Source organism: Quercus suber, unplaced genomic scaffold, assembly GCF_002906115.3.
Source record: "Quercus suber isolate HL8 unplaced genomic scaffold, Cork oak 2.0 scaffold_997, whole genome shotgun sequence".
NCBI classification, from domain to species: domain Eukaryota; kingdom Viridiplantae; phylum Streptophyta; class Magnoliopsida; order Fagales; family Fagaceae; genus Quercus; species Quercus suber.
This window is the reverse complement of record NW_027070412.1, coordinates 58466-79275: the sequence shown is the minus strand read 5'-3', so window position 1 is coordinate 79275 and position 20810 is coordinate 58466. Positions and strand designations below refer to the sequence as shown.

The 20810-nt window shown below is 35.5% G+C and overlaps 3 protein-coding genes across 4 annotated transcripts; all 3 read right to left on the bottom strand.

The window, feature by feature from the left end:
* Nucleotides 1-1955: 1955 nt before the first annotated feature.
* Nucleotides 1956-5779, bottom strand: LOC112005514 (uncharacterized). Its single transcript, XM_024037766.2, has 4 exons — nt 5187-5779; nt 3689-4465; nt 2615-2662; nt 1956-2528 (listed from the first exon to the last, which is right to left on the bottom strand). Exons 1-4 carry the CDS (start codon nt 5367-5369, stop codon nt 2208-2210), a joined length of 1329 nt encoding a protein of 442 aa, XP_023893534.1. The 5' UTR covers nt 5370-5779; the 3' UTR covers nt 1956-2207.
* Nucleotides 5780-7543: 1764 nt separating this feature from the next.
* On the bottom strand, nt 7544-13892 carry LOC112005518 (beta-ketoacyl-[acyl-carrier-protein] synthase III A, chloroplastic). 2 transcript variants are annotated; one of them, XM_024037772.2, is made up of 8 exons: nt 13334-13889; nt 12237-12385; nt 11390-11526; nt 10297-10402; nt 10093-10211; nt 8803-8867; nt 8493-8715; nt 7544-7986 (listed from the first exon to the last, which is right to left on the bottom strand). In XM_024037772.2, the coding sequence occupies exons 1-8, from the start codon at nt 13537-13539 to the stop codon at nt 7765-7767; spliced, it is 1227 nt and encodes a 408-aa protein (XP_023893540.1). In that variant the 5' UTR covers nt 13540-13889; the 3' UTR covers nt 7544-7764. The 2 variants fall into 2 exon arrangements, with proteins under 2 accessions (XP_023893540.1, XP_065624869.1); XM_065768797.1 differs by lacking the exons at nt 10093-10211; nt 10297-10402 and having other exon boundaries at nt 13334-13892.
* A 3158-nt stretch (nt 13893-17050) lies between these two features.
* LOC112005508 (amino acid transporter AVT3C) lies at nt 17051-18988 on the bottom strand. Its single transcript, XM_024037760.2, has one exon. It carries the CDS (start codon nt 18448-18450, stop codon nt 17176-17178), a length of 1275 nt encoding a protein of 424 aa, XP_023893528.1. The 5' UTR covers nt 18451-18988; the 3' UTR covers nt 17051-17175.
* Between the last annotated feature and the right edge of the window lie 1822 nt (nt 18989-20810).

Below are 20810 nucleotides of genomic sequence, written 5' to 3'. Positions count from 1 at the left end.
ATTTCAAAATTGATGGATAAAATTTTAAAAATTAGAGTTACTCTAACAAAATCTAAACATCTTAATTCCACTCATTGATTATTTATGCCCAAAAAAAAAACTCCTAAAAAGAGAAGAAAGTTGTAGAAAATGAGGTGATCTGCTAATCCATGTGAGAAAATGCAAATGATTTCTCTATTTGCTAGCTGATGCTGTCCCATCATTGGTCAATTACACTTAATAAAAAGTATCTCACATACACATCAAGGATTCATGACGTGTATTAATTTCATACGACAAGCGTAAAATATTAGGTGCAAGTCGTTGTTCCAACAACACACGTTAATTAACTTCTTCGAAATTTTTGAGAAAATTTTTCAAACCCATTACGTGTTAATTGAACACGTATACACTTAACCACGCGATCATTTGTTTGTTTAAATAATTTAATGAGTTTGATGATTTACAACCTGTTTGGAATGGTTTATTTAGTGAAAATTGAATTTTTTTTCTAAAAATATTATAAATAAAATTAAAAGTTGGTTGAAATAGTATAATAAGACTTATAAATAGTATTAAACGTGTAATGAAATTTATAAATACTAACAAAAATAAGTTAAATAATAAAAAAAATTAACTTTTTAAAACAATAATAAACACATACTTATTAATATAAATAGACAAATTTATGAATCGTCATTGTCAAATTAACTCTAATTGAATATCCGTCACAGCCGTACTACGTTGCTTAACAAGCAGAGTTTGAAGAGGACCCACATGATTTTGAGAGTTAAATCATACAGTGCAAGTTGCCTCACAAGTGCACAGGGTCTCCAGTGCCAAAATTGCCAAATCCTTTCCTTCATAAATGCTATCTGCACTTGGGTCATATATGAACTATTGAATTCCCGAACTGAAGGTATCATCATTCATCACATCTTTGACTTTCTGGCATTTAGTAATTGTATCCCCTCTCAAAAAAAAAAGAAAAGGTAATTGTATCGACCAATTTTAGATGATATTCATAGCAATTTTTTTCTAAATAAGGTGGCCATGATTAAGACAAGACCATCATCGATTGCTTGTATTATATTTGGCAATCAAACTTTACAGTACATTTAGGTGTTAAATTATTTTCACCCTGTTTAGGGTATGACTTTTCTTCCTTCATCTGAAGATAGCAATAAAGTAAGAATTAGATTAGAACATTAATTCTTGGGTTCTGTTGAATTAACTCATTAATGTGTTCAAAGGGTGAAAAGTTTCAACTAGCTGCTCTTTGTAATAGTACTACTATTCATGGCCTCATTCAAGCCCAATATATATATATATATATATATCATTTCTCATTACGGCAAAATCTAAATAAGCACCATATCCAGGAGACATTTTATTAAAAAATACAAATCCCTTGCAGAGAAGAGTGATTAATGCTGCAGTGAGGAAGACTAAATTGATTTAAGTCAAGAGAATAAAAAAAGTAAAGAAAGACTTTAAATAACATTAGTAAAAGTAGGGCAAAAAAAAAAATCTCAGTTAAGGAGGTAACAAAAAGTATAATTTTGGATAAAATAGAATAACAAAAAAAATACATGCGATTAATCTTGATTAGCCTGTTGAATATCCATAGCCAATTCTGAAATTTTGGAATGAAAGTTGTTTTGTGATGGCAGTTGTGGCATACCATTCCTTGTGGGCTTTAACATGACAATAATATATGAAATCCATATATACATAATTTTGTATCACAACCTGTTACTCCAAGGCACATTCGCCAATTGCTACATTAATTGGATGCAATGCAATCAATATGTAATAAAAAGCCACTAAGGTCAGTACTGATGCATATAAAGCTAGCTCTAACACTGAAAAGGAGCCACTGTCAATCTGTCGGTTTTTCATTCTCTTTTGAGTCCCCAACTGGGCATGTGTCTTAATAATGCAATGCAAAAAATTCAATCATGAATCATTACAGGTGGAGAACATAGATATCAATTGATCAGGTTAGCTACGTACAACCCACCAGAGTATCTATAATTGCAGTAAAAAAATATCTTGCTGCATCATTTCCTCACATGAATCTTACTATTTTACATCTTATAGATAATAAAAAAATAAATCTTATTAGAATTGTATCAAACCAAAAAATAGATCACAATCAATGGTCATACATGTGGATGGAGGGACTTGAAAGTCACGTGGCTGTGTCAACACCTTTCATCCCTTCTTCACTTACCCACCTTAATCTGAAGGTTGCTCATCCCAACATCCACATTTTTCAGATTAGCTTCGTCTTTCATCCCATCCTGAGTTGAATTCCTGAGATTGAGCCATGGATGTTGCAGACACTGCTGAGCAGTTGGTCGCTTCTCTGGTGCAAAATCGAAAAGCGGACAAAGAAACTCTGCTAACTCACGAGCATCATTCTCTGAAAATTTGTATTTATCAACCAGCAATCGATCAAGTGGCCAGAATTTCAGCCTCCGAATCCTCTTTAGATCCCCATGTCTATCAAAGTAATCTTTGGACCGTGCTCCTCCGATAGCTATCTGCCCACCCAAGCACAAGAGAAATGAAAATCAAAGTTATTGGATATAGTAACCATGTAAGGCCAGTGGCAGAATAATCTGCTCACCTTCCGAGGCATCTTTCCAAGAAGTTCCATCATTAAAGCAAGGTGATCCTGAAACCAACCAAATGAAAAGTACCGTTAAATTGCTATATCTAAATATACTCAAAAAGACATTTGACATGAACATTGCTAATTCGCAAAATGATTACTTGATAATAACTAACGTTGCAATTACCATTTAGATTATCAATCAAGAACTAATTTGTTAAAGGGAAATGCAATTCAATTTCTTTCCTTTTTTAGATCATTCCAAGGAAGTTGTTAGGTGGGTATCAATGACATGAAATTAAGGTCACCATGTGTTAATAATTAGGAAAGTCATTCTTGGAATATATGCTGCCCATAATCCCTAGAAAGAAACCTAAAGTCCAGTAAACATCCATATCAATTATCACACAATCAATTTCAGTTAGAAGCTTTTTTTAAATTGCTCATCTTCCATCTGCCACACCAATGATATGAAAATTCAAAATCAGCTTTTTAAGACATGCTGGTAAAATGGTAATTCATACTTATGCCGCACCAAGAAAGGAATCCAAGTCCAGTTAAATATAAATTTGTATTTATTTACGTATGATTATATATACAATTTCTTTTTTCCTCCATATTTATCTTCCCATCCGCTACCTATCTCCTGTAGGAATGGGGGACCATTATGAAGAAAGGAAGAAAACTTTTATTGTTATTTTTTAGGCTCACCACACATGGTACCCTTTAATTTATTTTTTTCCCCTGTTCCCCTTTTTTTTGGGGATGGGGTAATGAGTGGGATGTGACATGCCCCAAAGGCTAAAGCTCATTACTTAAAAAATAACAGAATGGGTGAAGAACAAGAAAACTCAAATTTTACATTAGTCAGATATGGATATATATATATATATATATAAACAGAGAGAGTCATATTGTTGAGTTATATTTTCCATTATCCTTAATCTTCCCTTATTTGCTATTTCCGTTCATAACTTCCAAGATAAATAATGAACTTATTCAGTCTAACAGATTATAATTCCTAAGGTGCAGCATATTGCAATGGATCAAACACAGTAGGGGAAAAAAAGAAGAAGCAAACCATCCTACCTCATCCTCACTAAAGCCTTGCCCGCCCTTAGGACAAAACAACATGTCACCAGTAGCAAGTTCAAATGCAGTGCAAGCAAATGACCACATATCAACAGGGAAGGAATACCCCGCTTGTAGCACAACTTCAGGAGCTCTATACTGCCTTGTTTGGATTTCTTCTGAGAATGGCTTATCGGCCCAACATGCATTTCCAAAATCCACAACCTTGCATCTCATATCAATCCCATCCAGGTTCCTTCCAGATTTTGCAGCTCCTCCCATGGAGGCTCTTCTTTCAGATATCTTAGCAACTGCTCTCCTTGCTCTCCTTTTCAACTTTTTTTCAATGGTACTCGTAACCCCACCATTTGGGTTCCCTTCAGGCTTTTCAAGAACTGGTGTGAGCCCAGACCTAATTGGGTCTTTGGTAGGATCAATGGTAGAAATGAGAAGAATATTTTCTGGTTTAAGGTCAGAGTGAATTATACCAAGTTCTCTATGCAAGTAATCCAGGCCTATCAAAATGCACTTGCAGAGCTCCCTAACTTTATTCAATCGCAAGCCTTTGTATCGGTTATACCTGATCAGCCCAAGTATGCTGTCACCAAGAAATTCAAGGACCATGCAAAGATGCTGACCATTTGGGCCGGTATGCTTAAAGTGGTCCACAAGTCGCACAACATATTTCGAATTTGAGGGGTCACCATTGGCAATAACCGAAAGGACTTCAATCTCATGAAGGGCAGCTTCAGCAAATTGAGCTGCACTTTTCTGAATCTTGAGAGCCACAAAATCCTAACAAATAGATTAAAAGTAAATGAGACTGAAATAGATGCAAGAGTTGGTCTTGCCCAGAAAAAGGAAAAAGAATCAATATTGTAACCTTAGCCAAATAGTAATGATTTTTAAAGTAGGGAAAAATGACATTGCTAGCATTTACATTTTGCATAACCACTAAACCAGACAGAACCATGTTAGTCTATGTGTTTGAGGAAACCTGTCTACAATTATAGTGCCTAATTCAGATCAATTGGTAACGTAACTAAATAGATCATCATTTTATTAGATCAAAACTGAAACTCATATGTGGGTTCCAGCTAACTTGACTAATAAACTCTCCTAATCCTCAAATAAGGGACTCGGGTTTGAACCCTGTCAACACCCACCCCCCCACCCCCCCCCCCCCCCAAAAAAACCCATTTGGTATCTTGGGCTATTTTCAAATCATATGGTATCTATCAAATGAAAACTGAAACAAAAATCTGGTATCAAAAGTTTAAACCTTTATAAGCACCCAGGTAGTTTCATGTGAATTGGATTGTTTGTAATAAAATATAACACCAAGAGGGAAAGAATCCAATATCTCTGGCAAGCATTTAATCCATAGATACAGACAAAAAAAAAAAAAAAAAAAAAACCTGATCCAAAAAACCATTAAATTCCAACGAATCAGGTTTGATAAATCCAACACATATATTTTCAGAGAGTGAATGAAAACAAAAAAGTAAATACGTACAGAGGTGCGAGTGTCATAGGCGAGCCATACGGTGGAGAATTGACCCCAACCGAGCTTTCTCTGAGCGATGTATCGGCCACCGGCAAATTGATCGCCGACTCTCACGGCATGGTATCCTCCTTTTCTGTACCAGTCCATTGCTTCCTCATCTTCCTCTGACCCTGATGATGATGAACACGACATCTCTGTCTGTCTGTCTCTCTATCGACCGTCTGATCTGCTTTGATTTGATTTGATTGGATTGGATTAGATTCGGTTTGATCCAATTCGATTTTGTTTTTGAGATTTCGAGAAGACCCACAAAGAGAAAAAATGAACAAAGTTTGAGAGAGGATGATGAGTAGTTCTGTTTTGTTGGTTTTTCTTTCTTTGTTTCTTTTTCTTTATTTGTGTGCAGTTAGCTTTTTAATGCTTTTTGTACAATAATAAGACTCTTCTTTCTTTCTATATTTTTGAGTATTATTTGGAGTTGTTGTTGTTGTTGTTGATGTTATTTTTTTTTAGGTTGTGTTTGGTTGTGGACTTGTGTTGTGTGGCCTTCAATACAAGACTCTCTCCACTTTTTTCTCTTTATTTCTTTCCCATCTCTCTGGCACTGACTGGTGGTGGTGTGGTGGGGTGGCTCTTTCTTTTTGTGCCTAAGCTCTCTTCTCTTTCATTCTTACTTTCTTTCTTTTTTCTTTTTTTCTTACTTACCCCTTTTTTGGTATGGTCCTTTCCAATTTTTTTTTTCATTTCCCGGTTAAAATTTCTTCTTCTTTTTTCATCTAATAATTTAAGGATATATTTAAAAATTTTAAATAATATAGTATTGAATACATTAAAAAAAAAAATTTAATGATGAGATATTAGATATATCCTAGAAAAGTTTAAAGATAAGGGACATCACATTTTTTTCTTATCAAGAAAAGGTCACAATAGTTTTTACAATATTTTCACGATGGTTATTATATAGTAACTTATTATAATTGATGGTAATAATAATATCAATAATAATGTGTCTTTGGCATCATTGTTTTACCTTTTATTTATTTATAATTTATTATGAAACATCATTGATTTACCCTATAACTATTTTTATTTTTTGAGAAGGAAACCCTGTAACTATTTAGAGTAAGAAATTGACCAATTAGGTAACGAAGGTGGAGTGGAGTGATCATATAATGTTTAGGAGCAGTTGATCTGATCCTTCGATGTTCCCAATGACGCGCGTCGGCCACCTGCCTTCTTCTATTGGTTTTTTTAGTCTTTCCCAATTCCAATGCTAACTATTTACACGTTTTTTTAGTCATCCTTCATCCGCCATTTACACGTTTAGGGCCCATCTTCCTGTGTCCGACATATGGGCCTTTATTCAGCAACGACCAATTTCAACCCAAATTAAAAAATCGGATAGCATCCTTGAACATAACCTTCTTGGAAATTCAAAAAAAAAAAAAAAAAAAAAAACCTTTTTGGCTTCACACTACTCTTTTTTTTTTCCTAAAAAAAAGATATCAAACTTTCATTAAAAAAAAATTTGCCATGATTGGTAAGGAAAACATCATGCAAGTGTGGAGGTACATCTTTCATTTACCAAAAAAAAAAAAAAATCATTAATATATCTTGTATGTTTAACTAGGTTATAAACTATAAAATTGTCTAATCTATAAGTATGTGAAAAAGAGATATTATTGAAGACATTTATAGTAGTTTGTATCGAAGCAAGGAGGTGACCAAAGGAGGCAAATGACCCTTCTTCAGTTTTAAGGGTATTGATTACTACTTCAGAATCTCCTTTAAGAATAACGGAAAAGAAAACATGTTCATGAGCAAAGAGAATGGCTCACATAGCTGCCATAACTTCAACATCATCAAATGAAGGGGGAAGAGAGATTTTTTCCAACAGGGAAGCTAGAACCAATCCTTGATCGTTTTCCACCACAACCCCCATGCTGGCCTCTTTTGAGTCTTTAAAAATTGCTCCATCAAAATTAACCTTGAGAGAGGGGGTTAGAGGGATCCACCTGATTCGAGAAGGGGCTTGAGCAAGAACCTGGGCCGAATACTTGGGCTTCATAATTAACAGTTAGGCTAAAATATTATTTACATACTTTGGGTTTAGGGTTACTTCTAAATTAGTTCGTTAACCATAAAAATTTAAAATTTAAACCATAAAAGTAAAAGTCAATTTGGACATTTTTTCAGTATGTTAAAATATTTTCATTAAACCAAAAAAAAAAAAAAAAAACATAACTTTGAACATAAAATTGAAAAAAACATCATTCTAGGAGGTTAATAGGAGAAAAAGAAGGAAGACATGTTGTACTTAATGCACAAAACTCCCAATGTGATAAAAAATAAGTAAATTATTGGAATTTAAGGAAAATAATGAACTTTATTAAGGTTGTCAATCAAAGCTAAAATTTAACAAAAGATAAACAAACAAAAGGGGGCTGATGGAAAATATGACAATAAACCCCCCCAGTATATCTCTGATACAAATGGAATGGGTAGCAAGATTTGGAGAGCTGAACTGCACTTCATATCAAAATCTATTATGTCTTCTGTATTGGTGATTGGCCGTTTAATTGAGGTTTTATCGCCATCTGACAATAGCAGAACCCCAAGTAAGACCTGCTCCAAATCCTGCAGCTGCTATAGTATGGCCTGCCTTCACCTTGCCGCTTCGAACAGCTTCATCTAATGCCAATGGAATGGAAGCAGCACTTGTGTTACCATAATTTGCCAAATTTGATATGACTCGTTCGGGTGGGACCTCTAGCCGTGTAGCAACTGCATCAATGATCCTCTGATTTGCCTGCATTTATCGATCTCTGTTATTACCTTTTCACCGCCAATATGGGATATGTCTACCATTTTGTGAAAAATCTTAGCAGTGTAACAAGGTCCTTTCAAAGAGTATTTACTCCGGGCAAATTTTTATCATTTATCTTGTGTATGAAAACTCAGCACTGGGCTAGTACTGTGCTAGTTAAGAACACCAAATCAATTTGACTTTTAAATCAATTTGATAACAAAGCAGGAGTCCTGACCCACTTTTGTTTTTGTAGCATCAAGAGATGACTTTGTGCTAAAACCTTCAACATCAATGATTTGACCAATAAATTTTTATCTTTTCCTTGTCCCCATCCTTTTGGTTGAGGATAAGGTTAGTGAGAACAAAATTAATGACAGCATATGAGATATCATTCAACACGCTACAGTCTTGAATAGATTTCCTAGATAGACCTTGAGTTATCGGTTATATCTTTTGTTGAAAACGTAAGATTTTATTTTTCAGTTTGTAGGCAATACATTACATACCTGATGAAGTAGTAACCAATCAATGCTAGACCGAGGGAGACCAGCCTTTTCAAGGGCAGACTCAATTGAATGTGGCACACTTCGTACAGCAAAGCGAAAGACTTCGTTGCCGTTCATTTTAATACACGAATATGAGGATTGCTTTGGTGGAAAGTCTAACACCGAACCATTAGATCCCAATGCGTTATCCATTTCATTTTCTTTGATGGTGGCATTTAGATGTCTGCATAAAGAGAGGTTAAGTGCTCAGTCACATTCCTCAAAGAAGCAAGTGCAGACTTAGTTTAGTAAAGATGCTAGAATCACATACCTTTGGCCATCACCATCACTATGTAGGTCAAAACCAAATAAGCCATCCTCTTCGCTGTCGCATGCCTGCAGAATAGTTGTTACTTGTTATATCAAAATAAATAAAAAATTTTGTTTCCCTTAGCCAAACTGTTTAAAAGTAATTTTTATTTTTTATTTTTATTTATTAATAATTCGATAGCAGGGGAGGTGCCAATTGAGCTAGATTTCTCTTGGCAAACTGTTTAAAAGTAGGTATGATGTAGTTATCCTATTAAAGCAACAATTGAACCAAAATCCCCACCGAAAATAATAGGGATATCAACCCTAGTGTCAAAAATTGGAAACCCATGAGATTTTTTGTCTAGTACTGAAAGTAATTTTTCAGAAACAGATATAGCTGAAAGATAATTGTCTATAGAGTGGTCAGAATTCACAGCAGTAATCGTCTTTTTAACTCTTTGCTTCCAAGAATGTGAACAGATGTTAAATAGATGAGTACAAGATACAAGTGCCCAGTAGGGGTGAGCACTCAGGTGTTTGATCACACAAATTCTCAAATATGGAGACCCAGCTTTAACATGGAAGTTTCTCTTGCAGGAACATAGCCTCCACTTATAACAGATGACAACAAATACTTCTTTATATATTTTGTGCCATCATGTGGAAGTCAAGAGGATGTAAACTAGAAATAATTCAAAAACAAGGGTTGAGGCTTATAAGAAAGAATATGCTGTTAATCAGCCAAATCATTGCTCTAGCCTTCAAACTTTGCACTAATTTTATGACAAGCCCTTGTATGAACAAACCGAATGTAATTGTATTTAAATCTAGAGGATAATATTAGATCTCTACTTCCCTTTACGAAGTATCAATCATGAAATGAAGCCAACTCTAGAGTTCTCAATTGAAGGGACACAAAAAAATTTTAAACATACTTTCTGTACGAAAACTGATCCAAGTCCAATTTTTGTCTCTCTATTTTAAAAATTTGTAGCTTCATAAATGAAATTTTTTAAAAGGTCCTTTCGTCCCATTTACTGTTAAGGGAATTGCATATGTGATAGTGTACTGATGTGGCAAGTTAAAAATTTGAGGTGACCTAGAAAGGCTAGAATGGGCAATAGGAAAAAACTAACACCTTTTAAAAATTTCTGGGGAGGAAATTACAACTTAAATTTTGGAGATGAAAATTGAACTTGGACCAAAATTCAGAGACGATAAGATAATAGTCTTTACTTGCTAGAAGTGCAAGGAACTGTAACTGTTTACATATGCTATAACAGTCAAAAACCAAAATAAAGGCCATTACCTGCACTAATATGGCACCAGCTGCATCTCCAAAGAGAATACAGGTGCTTCTATCAGTCCAATCAACATACTGAGAAAGAGCATCAGCCCCAATCACTAGAACATTCTGAAACCCAGCTCCTACAATTTACAGAGCTATAGGTTAATTCTTTTAATCACAGAAGATATTGAGATCCCCTTACAGAAAAGTAAACAAATTCAATACCCCTAATGTGACAAGCAGCTGATACTAGACCCAGGACAAATCCGCTACATGCAGCAGTAATATCATAAGCCAAAGGGTTGCTTTTGCAGCCAAGTCCTTTTTGGATCTGACAATTACAATACAACAAAAATGATAGCATGTAAGACTCTTAGAGTGGTTATAATACCAGGTGAAGTAGAATCACTCTAAGCTCAGGGCAAGTATGCTTTCGAATAATTATTTAAATGGAATTAACTACCACGATATAAAGCTGCAGTGACTTTAAGCAAGGCCTACCAGGGTTAAGGGTAGTTGACCTGAAGTTAAACCCTTCGGTCCGACCAAACCAGGCTTGTAGAGCATAATACTTAGCTTGCTAATTCAGGCCTGACTCTAAAACTATATATGGCATGGGCTAATTAGAGACAGCATCTGTCTCAAAGACATGTTACACTTGGACGTTCACACCCAAAATATCTTCCTATTACACTTTTATAACTACAATGAGGAGTCAATGCCAATTTGCCATGGAAAATGAGCAAATTAAGTTTCTAGGTGCATAGTAGGATGTTTTTAAATTGAAATAAGAGATTAAATGTTGGTATATGATGCAAAAAAAGGGATATGTAAAATACAATAACTTTATATATATAAAACCCACTGCTGTCTCATAATCCCATCATTCAGAATGCATGGAACCTGCTTTTTGAAACAGGAAGATGCACATAAATCATGGTAGAAAAGACTCTTCTCAAAATGAAGAAATGTGTATGTATATATTCATAGAGCAAATAGATTAAGAAAAAAAAGAACACTTAAATTTATGTAGCCAACAAGATATATCAATAAACAGAAAAAAAGGCTCACAATTGGTCTAAGTTCCTCACAAACATACACAGCACAAAATAATTTTTTCAGCTTGCTATGATACTCCTGGACACATCAAATTCCAATTTTCAATGTCTATGTGCATCCAACGTTGCTCAGAATGACAGCACCAAACATCCCTAGATTATTTAAAACATACATGCTGCTCAACCTCAACAATAAAACCAATATGATTGATCTTTCAATTTAATCGATCTTCTGAATATATGATTTTATATCATGATACCTGAGGAGCGCTACCAAAAAGATCCTCAGGTGTTGATGTGCACATCAACACTAGGTCCACATCATCAGGGTCAACCTGTGCCATTTGAAGAGCTTTCCTCCCTGCCTCGACTGCTAAAGTTGTCAGGCTATCTTTGCCTATAGTAGCAACAATGAAACAGTCATTCACAGCTTCCATAATTAGGATGACATTGCATAAAGAAACTGCATTTTCAATTTCATAACAACCATGCCATCGATAAGAGGACCAACTTATATATATGAGAGATGCTACGTTTACAACAATTTTATAACATTTTTACAATAAATCACAGGTGGTTAGTTGTTATTGGTTCAAATTTGAAACTAACACCAAGATTACTTTTTTGCCCCAATAATAAAAATCAGTAACAACTTGTCACTTAAGATTTGTTGTAAAAATATTGTAAAAATGTTGTAGACATATCATTTCTCTATATATATTACATACTATTTATGGAGCACTAGCAAAACAGGTCTAGACATTAAGTTATCAAGCATAAACATTGAAAACCCTCTTGAATTCAACTAGGTCCAAACCACTATATTATTTGAACTCTCAGATATAAAGATGGTGAATTCTGAATGATCCGCTTGAGCAAGGACTCAATCAAGCAAAACTCAGCCTAACTAGGCTAGGACTGATAGAGCTGAACAGCCTTTCCCTAGCTCTAGCTCAGATTTTGAGCGTCTTAATCAAAAGGCTGAGTTACAAGCAAGCAAAGTCACCTTTTTAAATTTGGCTACAAGTACAACCAAGTAAAGTAACCACAGACCATTCACAAGTAAATAAAATATGGTAGCATCAAGCACTGACTGCAAGAACTAACCTGCTAGAACTCGTCGATTACGAATCCCAGTCCGAGCAGATATCCATTCATCAGAAGTATCAACTATTTTTGCAAGATCGTCATTGGAAACCTTCAGAGTAGGTACTGCTGAGCCGCATCCAACTAACTTGCAGCCCTGACTAACCAGCCTATATATTATTCAGTGTGGGAACAGGAAAATAGATCAGTCAGATTGTCATTTCCTCATTGACAAGTCGATTTCCATTGAACCAAATGAAATACCGTGACTGGACTGGACTTACAAAACATAGTAAACATGCTATCAGCCAAAACTCAACATGGCTTTAAGTTAGTAGCAAATAGATGATAATTAGACTGAGAAGATGAGAACGATAGACTTTCTAAAGACACAAAGCGGACCCGTTTGTAGTAATAAATCTCCAGGGAATTTAGAATAAAATTTGCCATGTCAATGAGGATGAAATTCAACCGGCAGACCAGTCACTCAAATATGAGAATGAAGTTGAAGGTCATGAACATATCCGATATTTTCCAGCAAGAATCTTTGGTTTGCTATGACAACACGTCAACAATCAACATCCTAAAACGTCTATATCAGTCATAGAGACATGATTGAAACTATAAAAACAAAGAACATCCATCCGCATAAACAAAACATACAAAGCAAATAAACTGAAGAATAAGAAACTAATGACATAAAACTCTTCACCATGGAATGTTTGTTATATTCAAAGACTTTCAAAGCTAATTACATGAGACTCTTCAGCACAAAATGAGTGAAACATTGTAAGGATAAGATGTTTCCTACTCCATCTAGCCGGGGTGCTAGGAAACATATTAGAGTTGACCTCTGGCTTGATCAAAGAAGAAGAAGAAGAATAAGAAACTATTCAGGCTTCTGCTTTAGTAACTTAAGCTCAATCTTCAAATATTATATTCTAGGAAAACCCAAATTACAAAGTAGAAATCCCGAGTTCATTTAAAGGCTTTCAAATATAGGAACATCAACTCCTTAAACATATACCCCAATTAACAAACTGAGATAACCCATTTGCGTAAGAAAATAAATGGAAGAATGAGTGATCAATCATCAAAATACAGAAAATGTGACGAACCTGGGTGCCCGAGATTCAGAAGAAGAAGCACCAGAACCAGAAGCAAGCTTGTCTGAGCCTTGAGCGGCGTTGGAACAAAACACCCTCAAGGAGAATCCCTCAGGGCAGTAAAACCCAGTTTGATAAATCTCTATTGGAGATTGAATCCTCCTTCTCGATCTCAAGCTGGGAATTGAAGGAGTAAAGAACCCAGAAGCATTGGCCATTCAAACCCACGATAAAGAAAGAAAGAAAGAGAAAGAAAAGGAAGGATCTTTTAGCTCGTGTGTGAGAGTGAAATAGATCAATAGCTGTGGCAGAGACAGATATACCCTACGTTATTTCTTAGGATTCTTTTTTTGTTTGTTTATTTATTTTAATAATCTTCGGAGAGTCCGATGAAGATATGAATAAATGTGCAACTTTGCCAAACCCAAATCGAGGGAATCCACATAAACGGTGTGGGATTGCCACCGAGGTGATCGAGCTCCTCCTCCTTGGCCCAGTGCCTCCGCCGTCAGACACCAGCATTGCGCACGTGTACTTCTGCTACTAGGTCTCCCACCTCAAAATCTTTGCCAGTTGTCACTGACACTATGCTTTTATTTTATTTGCCACGTAATAATATGTTCCATGAAATTACTTTAATATATCATTGTTTGACACTCGGCTGAATTTCATTGGTTTCTTGTCAAGGGTAGGTAGGTACTTCAGAGCATGAATTCCACCATGTGAGAGCACAATTCTTCGTACGTGAGAAGTACGTTACTTGGAAGTTGGAACGTGGAAACTTGAGAATATTAACACGAATTCTCTTCTTGCACTTGAACAGTTGAACTTGACTGTTCTTTCAGTTTCTTGCAAATTGTAAGTACCCCTATATACTCCCATCCCCCATCAATACAAGTTAAAAGACTTTTGCTTAGCTACACGTTTTACAAATGGTTCACTCCTTGACCTTTCCACTTGTTTCAGGAAAATTTTTATCAAACATTGTTAATTGTACAGAAAATTTAAAAGCCTACACGCATTTGGTTGCCTTTAGGAGGGTGAAAGATGTTTTAAGAAAATGAAAGATATGTTGATAATTTCTCTTGTTTGGTATAATAGGATATAGAAATGAATTTTATAAAAATGATTATTTTCGAAGCAAGACCTAACAAAATTGGAAGAAACACAAACGACAAAAAATACAAAATGTCTTACTTATATGTATTTTTTTGATAGAAGATGCCTTACATAGATGATTGGACAAGCTTACACTCTAGTAGTCTAGTTTATTAAAACAATTTAATACAATGTACGAAATTAAATATAAGATGCTTCGCTTTCTCAACATTATTTATCATTCCTATCAAACACTCAATAATGGAAAATATTAATCTCTTAAAAAAAGAAAAAAAACTTCTTAGTACTCACTTTTCTACGATCCCTGCAGGAAGTGGAAACAAATGGCTTAATTTAAAAATTCAACAGCCGATTAGTTAGAGAATCAATTTGAGAATATGCTAGGAGCTAAATGGATTGGGCATAATTAAACAACAGTCTCTACCCAACAAAGAATTCAGCGTTTTACTCAGATGTGAAAATAACTATATTGTTTTACTTTTACAAATATATATATATACACACATACTACTAAAATTTAGTGCACAACTTCATATTAAGAGTGTGCAGCCAACCCACCAACCTGTCAAAACCAACCCGACCCAACTCAACCCACTGGGATGGGTCAATTTTTAGGGCTTGGTGGGTTGGGTTGGGTTACAAATTTTTTTTTGATAGTGGGTCGGGTTGGGTTTCGGTCATAAAATTTCAAACCCGCCAAACCCAACCCGACCCACCCATATATTTAATATATATATAATATTATATATTATATAATTATAAAATTTTAAAAATAACTAGCTCTTTCTATCTTATATAAAAGCCAATTAGTTCACACAAACCCTAATAAATTACTATTGTTGTTTAGTCATTAGTGTTATTTGTCTTTAACGAGTTACAATGATACTAATCTTTGAGGTTTTTTTAATATATTTATATTTATATTTTTTCTACCCAATTTAATAATAATAATAATAATAATAATAATAATAATAATTTCCATCCTATGGGTTCAACCCGACCCAACCCAACTCATGTAGGTTGGGTTGGATTTATGTGATAGGATGAGTTGGGTTGAATTTTTTTTTTACCCACCATGGTGGGTTGGATAAAAAAATTCCTTTAACCCGACTCAACTTGACCTATGCACACTCCTATTTCGAATATTTAATAACTCTAAAAATCAGGAATGAAATATTGAAGATGAGATTTGATGGGCCTATGCTTGTTGGCAATTAGATGAAAAACCTTCAACTGTTTATGTGATATTGCTTAAATCTATTAAAAAATGAGCCTGCCCGGCTGCATTTGTTCTGTAGTGTAAGAATCTTTCAGTATTTTGCTGGTAAGTGGCAGAGCTCATAATTAAACAGAGAGTGGTAACATTGTTTAAAATCTCAAGGGCCAAGGATTAAAGATGGACCTAACCTTGGCTGTGCAGTGTGCATCTGTAATGGTAGTAATTGAAAGAGTAAACAAATGAAAAAGGCTGTAAAAGATAGGTTCTTAATCCATGGAATAGCTTGCCCATATATGCATTTATGTACATAAAAATGTACAGCACATTCCTTGAACTTAAAGAGCTAATTACAACTAATTTTTAACTCAAATTTTACCATATTATAATCCTCACGTAATGATGGATGAATAAGATTTGCATAGATCTTGCTTAATATCTTTGCTGTCAACACTATTTTCTTGATCCTCCTTATAGTTTTGATTCCTGCTAACAGTAATTTAGTAAGATGGGACTAAAAGCACGTATAAACCGAGATATCAAAAAGGTAATAATTACATTGACAATGTTGTATTCTACCGTCCAAAAACAAAGCCAAAACAAAACTGATGTTGTTATGTGACCACGTACGTCTGTTACGAGCAGCCCACCAAGCAGAGAGATGGATAACAACCAAGCAAGAGCAAGAGTCTGTCTGTGCGCGACAAATCGCGAACTTATTGATATGGATACGACAAAGCCACAAATGCTTATCTATCCAACAAAAAAAATATAATGAAGAAAAAAATAAATAAAGGGAAAGATACGATATTGGCTATCTACTTTCAAAAACGGAACAACAAAATGGTTTTGAAGCCTCAACACGGTAATGGGGACTTGAAAGTTGAAAACGACATGCAGCAGACCAATTCGTGAAGGCCTTTCTCTATAAATTATCAGCCCACCATCTTTACTCTTCAGGATTTTCCATTCCCATCTACAAGTTTTGTTCTCATTCTCACCCTCTTCAATTCAAGGGTTGTTTTCCAAATCAGTACCAACGGTTTTTTTTTCTTTTTCTTTGTTAACTCGTTTTCAATTCAATGCATAATTCCATGTTTGTTTTTTGGGTAAGTAACGCTGATAAGTCTTTTTTTTTTTTTAATAAGGTAACGCTGATAAGTCATTGCACCTATTATAGTGATTTTTACTTTTTAGTACTCTTCCATCAGAAGAGGTACGAAATAAAGTTAAAAGGTTGTATGAACGTGCATACTTTTATAAAAGTAACGTGACATCTATGCTAAGCGAAACTCTAGCTAAAATGTCAAAAATTAGTGATAAGGCTTGGAAATATCTACAAAGCATGTATTGTATCATTATTGAATGGATTCAATGATCATCACTCCAAAATATGGCAATTGCACAAACTAATCCTTTTATTATGCAAATAATACTAGTAATCTACAATAGAAGAGCAGTGAAATTCATACACTAGTAATTTAGTGTCAAATATAATTGGCACATTAATCTGTGCTAATCAGGCTTTGGGTGCAAGAATCTCCATTAGAGAAGACCAGGTTCCGGTGACTGCAATAACCACACCCAAAACCAGAACGCACCCATCCAAAACAATCCCTTTCCAACCCATCTCTTCCTTGAACACTAACAAATGAAACAAAGCAGGCAACACAAACCCCAAAACAACACAAACGCTACTCCCCACAAGAGACAAGAAATCTGCAAAATTAGGCACCAACAAAGCCACCAAGCTCACCACCAAAACCATCACCCACCTTAGCCACAAACAGAACCTAGAGTCACAAAAGCGCCTCTCCACCACTTCATAAACCGGGTTCATCATCAGAGGCATGGTGAAAAAGAGGTTCACACAAAGACCCAATTGAACCAAAATGCTAATCAATCCTTGACCAAAATTGGTTGTGATAATGTCTTTGGTTTCATCACCAAAAGCGAAGTAACCCAGAGCTCCAAATCCACCGTACAATAGAGAAATGAAAGTCATACACAATCCCAAGACTTTCCCAAACTTGTCTTTGTCTTTTGCCTCTGATTCCAACGGCAAAACCATTCCTACCCCTTCAAATGCATACACAGCCACACCCACACCATAAAGAAAAACAGACAAACCTCCAAAAGCCTCCAAAGCTGGTCTGTTCTGGAGAAATATCATCACGTCCTCGACCATCACAACCCCCATAGCTCCCAAATCGACCACATCAGCGAAAATACTCAAAGGAGCCAAATGGGTCAGTGTTGGAATCGAATTCAACCCCAACTGAAAAGGGAAACAAGCCCAAAGAAACAAACTTTTCGGTGACAAACCAAAATCCCAGCTGCTATATTCATAATTGAAGAGAAAAGCTAAAGTGGTTGCTATGAAAATCAAATAGCTGACACAGAAACCAGCTTGAGCGAGAACGATCATGACATCAACAGAGAAACGACCGAGGGGTCCACAGACTGTAAAACCAAGGTCACCAAAGGAATTGATCTTAGAGAAGCCGAGGGTAGACTCGAGCTTGCGACGTGTTTGGACTAAAAGCATCATGCAGTGGTAGGTGAGGAGGGCTACAGAGAAAAGCATGAGAGAGCCGAAGACCCATCCGGTTTTTTTGAAGGTGTAAGGAAGGCCAAGCACGCCTGAGCCAACTATGGCGATGAAGACATTGGCGAAGGTCTTGGATTGGGAAGAGAGTTTGCGAGGTTTGGCTAAAAGTGGTGTGTCTTCTCGTGGGAAAGGAGGGACTTTTAGGACAAGGGAGGATGAGCTTGCTTCCTTGTCAAATCCCATGGCAAAGGCAACTATGTATCTGCTTCAATTTTTGTTAATCTTGCTGTTGTTTAAATTTTGTTTGTGTGAGAGAGATAGGCAGATGGGGTTTGTGGGTTTGGGTTCAAGTTTTCAGATTTGGGGGATTTTAAAGTTTCAAACTTTGAAGTTAAGAGATTGTAATTGTCCGTGCCAGGCCAATAAAAATTGGGTTTTTTTTTCTTTTCTTTTTTTTGTCTTTTTGTTGATGGGATGGGAGTGACAACAAAGATGGCTGCAACAGGAGGATGAGATGGAGAAGATGATGAATGAGATCAGATTCTATGATTCTGAATCCTACACTATTCCAGTCCTTTACCAGATATTTTAGAGAGAGAGAGAGAGAGGGAAGGTTGGGGTGTCGTTTCTCAAAAGAGGGGTTGCTGTGTTGGATAAATCATTGATTAATGGGGTCACGGGTCATGAAGTTGAAGCATGGGAAACCGTGGAGGCGTGGAAGGTCCAAGAAAGACAATGGCGACTGCCATCGTTCCACAATACCATTCAAATTTTGAGCTTTCTAATTCTAATTCTCCTCTTAAATGCTTCAATAAACAAAATAAAAATAACTAACCAGCTTCGGTAAATGGTGTCAAAACTATTGTGTTTTTAACGAACTCAATAGACATAGGTATTGTTTTTTTTTACAACGAACTCAATAAAATAAGCATTCAGATTAGTTTTTTTTTTTTCCCCTCCTAAAATGTAACTACAATTTCCAGCGAAAACTTTGATGGTTCAAAATCTACTCTAAATGCCAATTAAAACATTCGGTAAATGAAACTTTTTGCTTCTGTGAGATTCTACCATAGATTCTGGAAGTGACAAAAATAATATGATTTTGGATAAGATTCAACAACAACCTTCCTAAATTTTCGGAGTCAATTTTTGGATTCAGTTTTGAACCCTCAATAGACTAGTTATGGTCCATCCATATAAATTTTTTCCATCCATATATCTGAAATATATTCTTTATTACTCTCTTGATTGCTTATTATTATTATTTTGGTGTTGTCTACTTTTTTAATTCACTCATCATATAAAAATAACAAATGGACTTTTCTGGTAGGTTAAAGGTTCATTATTGTAGATTTTAGTTAGCTTAAGCGGTGAAATATCTTATTATATAGTTAACTCAACTAGTAAAATATTTTATCGTCGAATAAAATATACAGGTTCAAACCGTGCCTAAATTAAAAACTGATCGGTATCTTAACTTGATAATAAAAAAAAAATTATGGAATTGACCCTACATATTGAAATTATTAAATGAAAGGCTTGAATTGAATATTTTTGAAACTTAAAGGATCCAATTGAACGAAAATTAAAGTCAAAGAATTTAAATGAATTTCAATTAAACTTGGAGAGTGTAATTTGCATTTAGCCAAAATTTTATTATTGTTATTAGCTTAATAGAAATCAACATGTAAGGTAATTGGTCGCAACCTATTTTAAGTCAAGTAAGTTTAAAAATACAAAAATTTCACTAACTATTTTTATAATTTATAACATGACTAATTTTGATTAATGCATAATTTTTAGGTTTTATCATGCATAAATGTTTTATTTCAATCCTCTAAGTTTGAATTTTATCATTTCAGACCTCTTGCATGGACCAGTGATGCCCAAGCACGTATAGGCCCTACGCTCAAACAATAGCGAGGCCCATGGTCCTTGTACGAGCCTGTGACGCCCAAGCACGTTTGGGACCTAAGCTCTAACGTGATAGTAAGGCCCATGGTCCCCATCTCTCTTTACCCAGGATCCCAGCTTAGGCCCACACGGATTGCAAGCCTAGGCTTCATCACTCAATTTTTGCTCGGGGGACCTTAACTGGGCAATGAGGGAAGAATAACGCCTGAACACCTCATCTCAAATGTGCCCGGCAGAACCTAGGAGCGTCGTAGTCGGACATTTTTGTGGGAGTGGGAACCAAGTTCCAAGGCCATTCCTACTGCGTTCACTCCCACCTAAACACCCACTTATAATCAAGGGTATTGGACCTCCCTTTGCACTAAGCATGGAGTAATCATGACCTCTCCACTAACCTTGAGCTATAAATATGAGAAGTTGGAGCAAAAAATCAGGGGAGGGAGGAAAAGTTCACCAGTAATAGAGAGAGAGAGAGAGGGAGAGAAAATAGATATAGAACCTCATAGAGCCTCTGTGCCGAGGACCACCCATTTTGGGAAATCTTAAACCCACTTTTCAAATAAGTTGTGAGCCCAAGTGAGGTTCAACCCATTCGCCTCTCATTCGGCGCACACACCTCTAATTTTGATTATGTCATAAATGAAACCATATTTTGTTTTAATTGCAACTTAAAAAGTTTGACGAAAAAA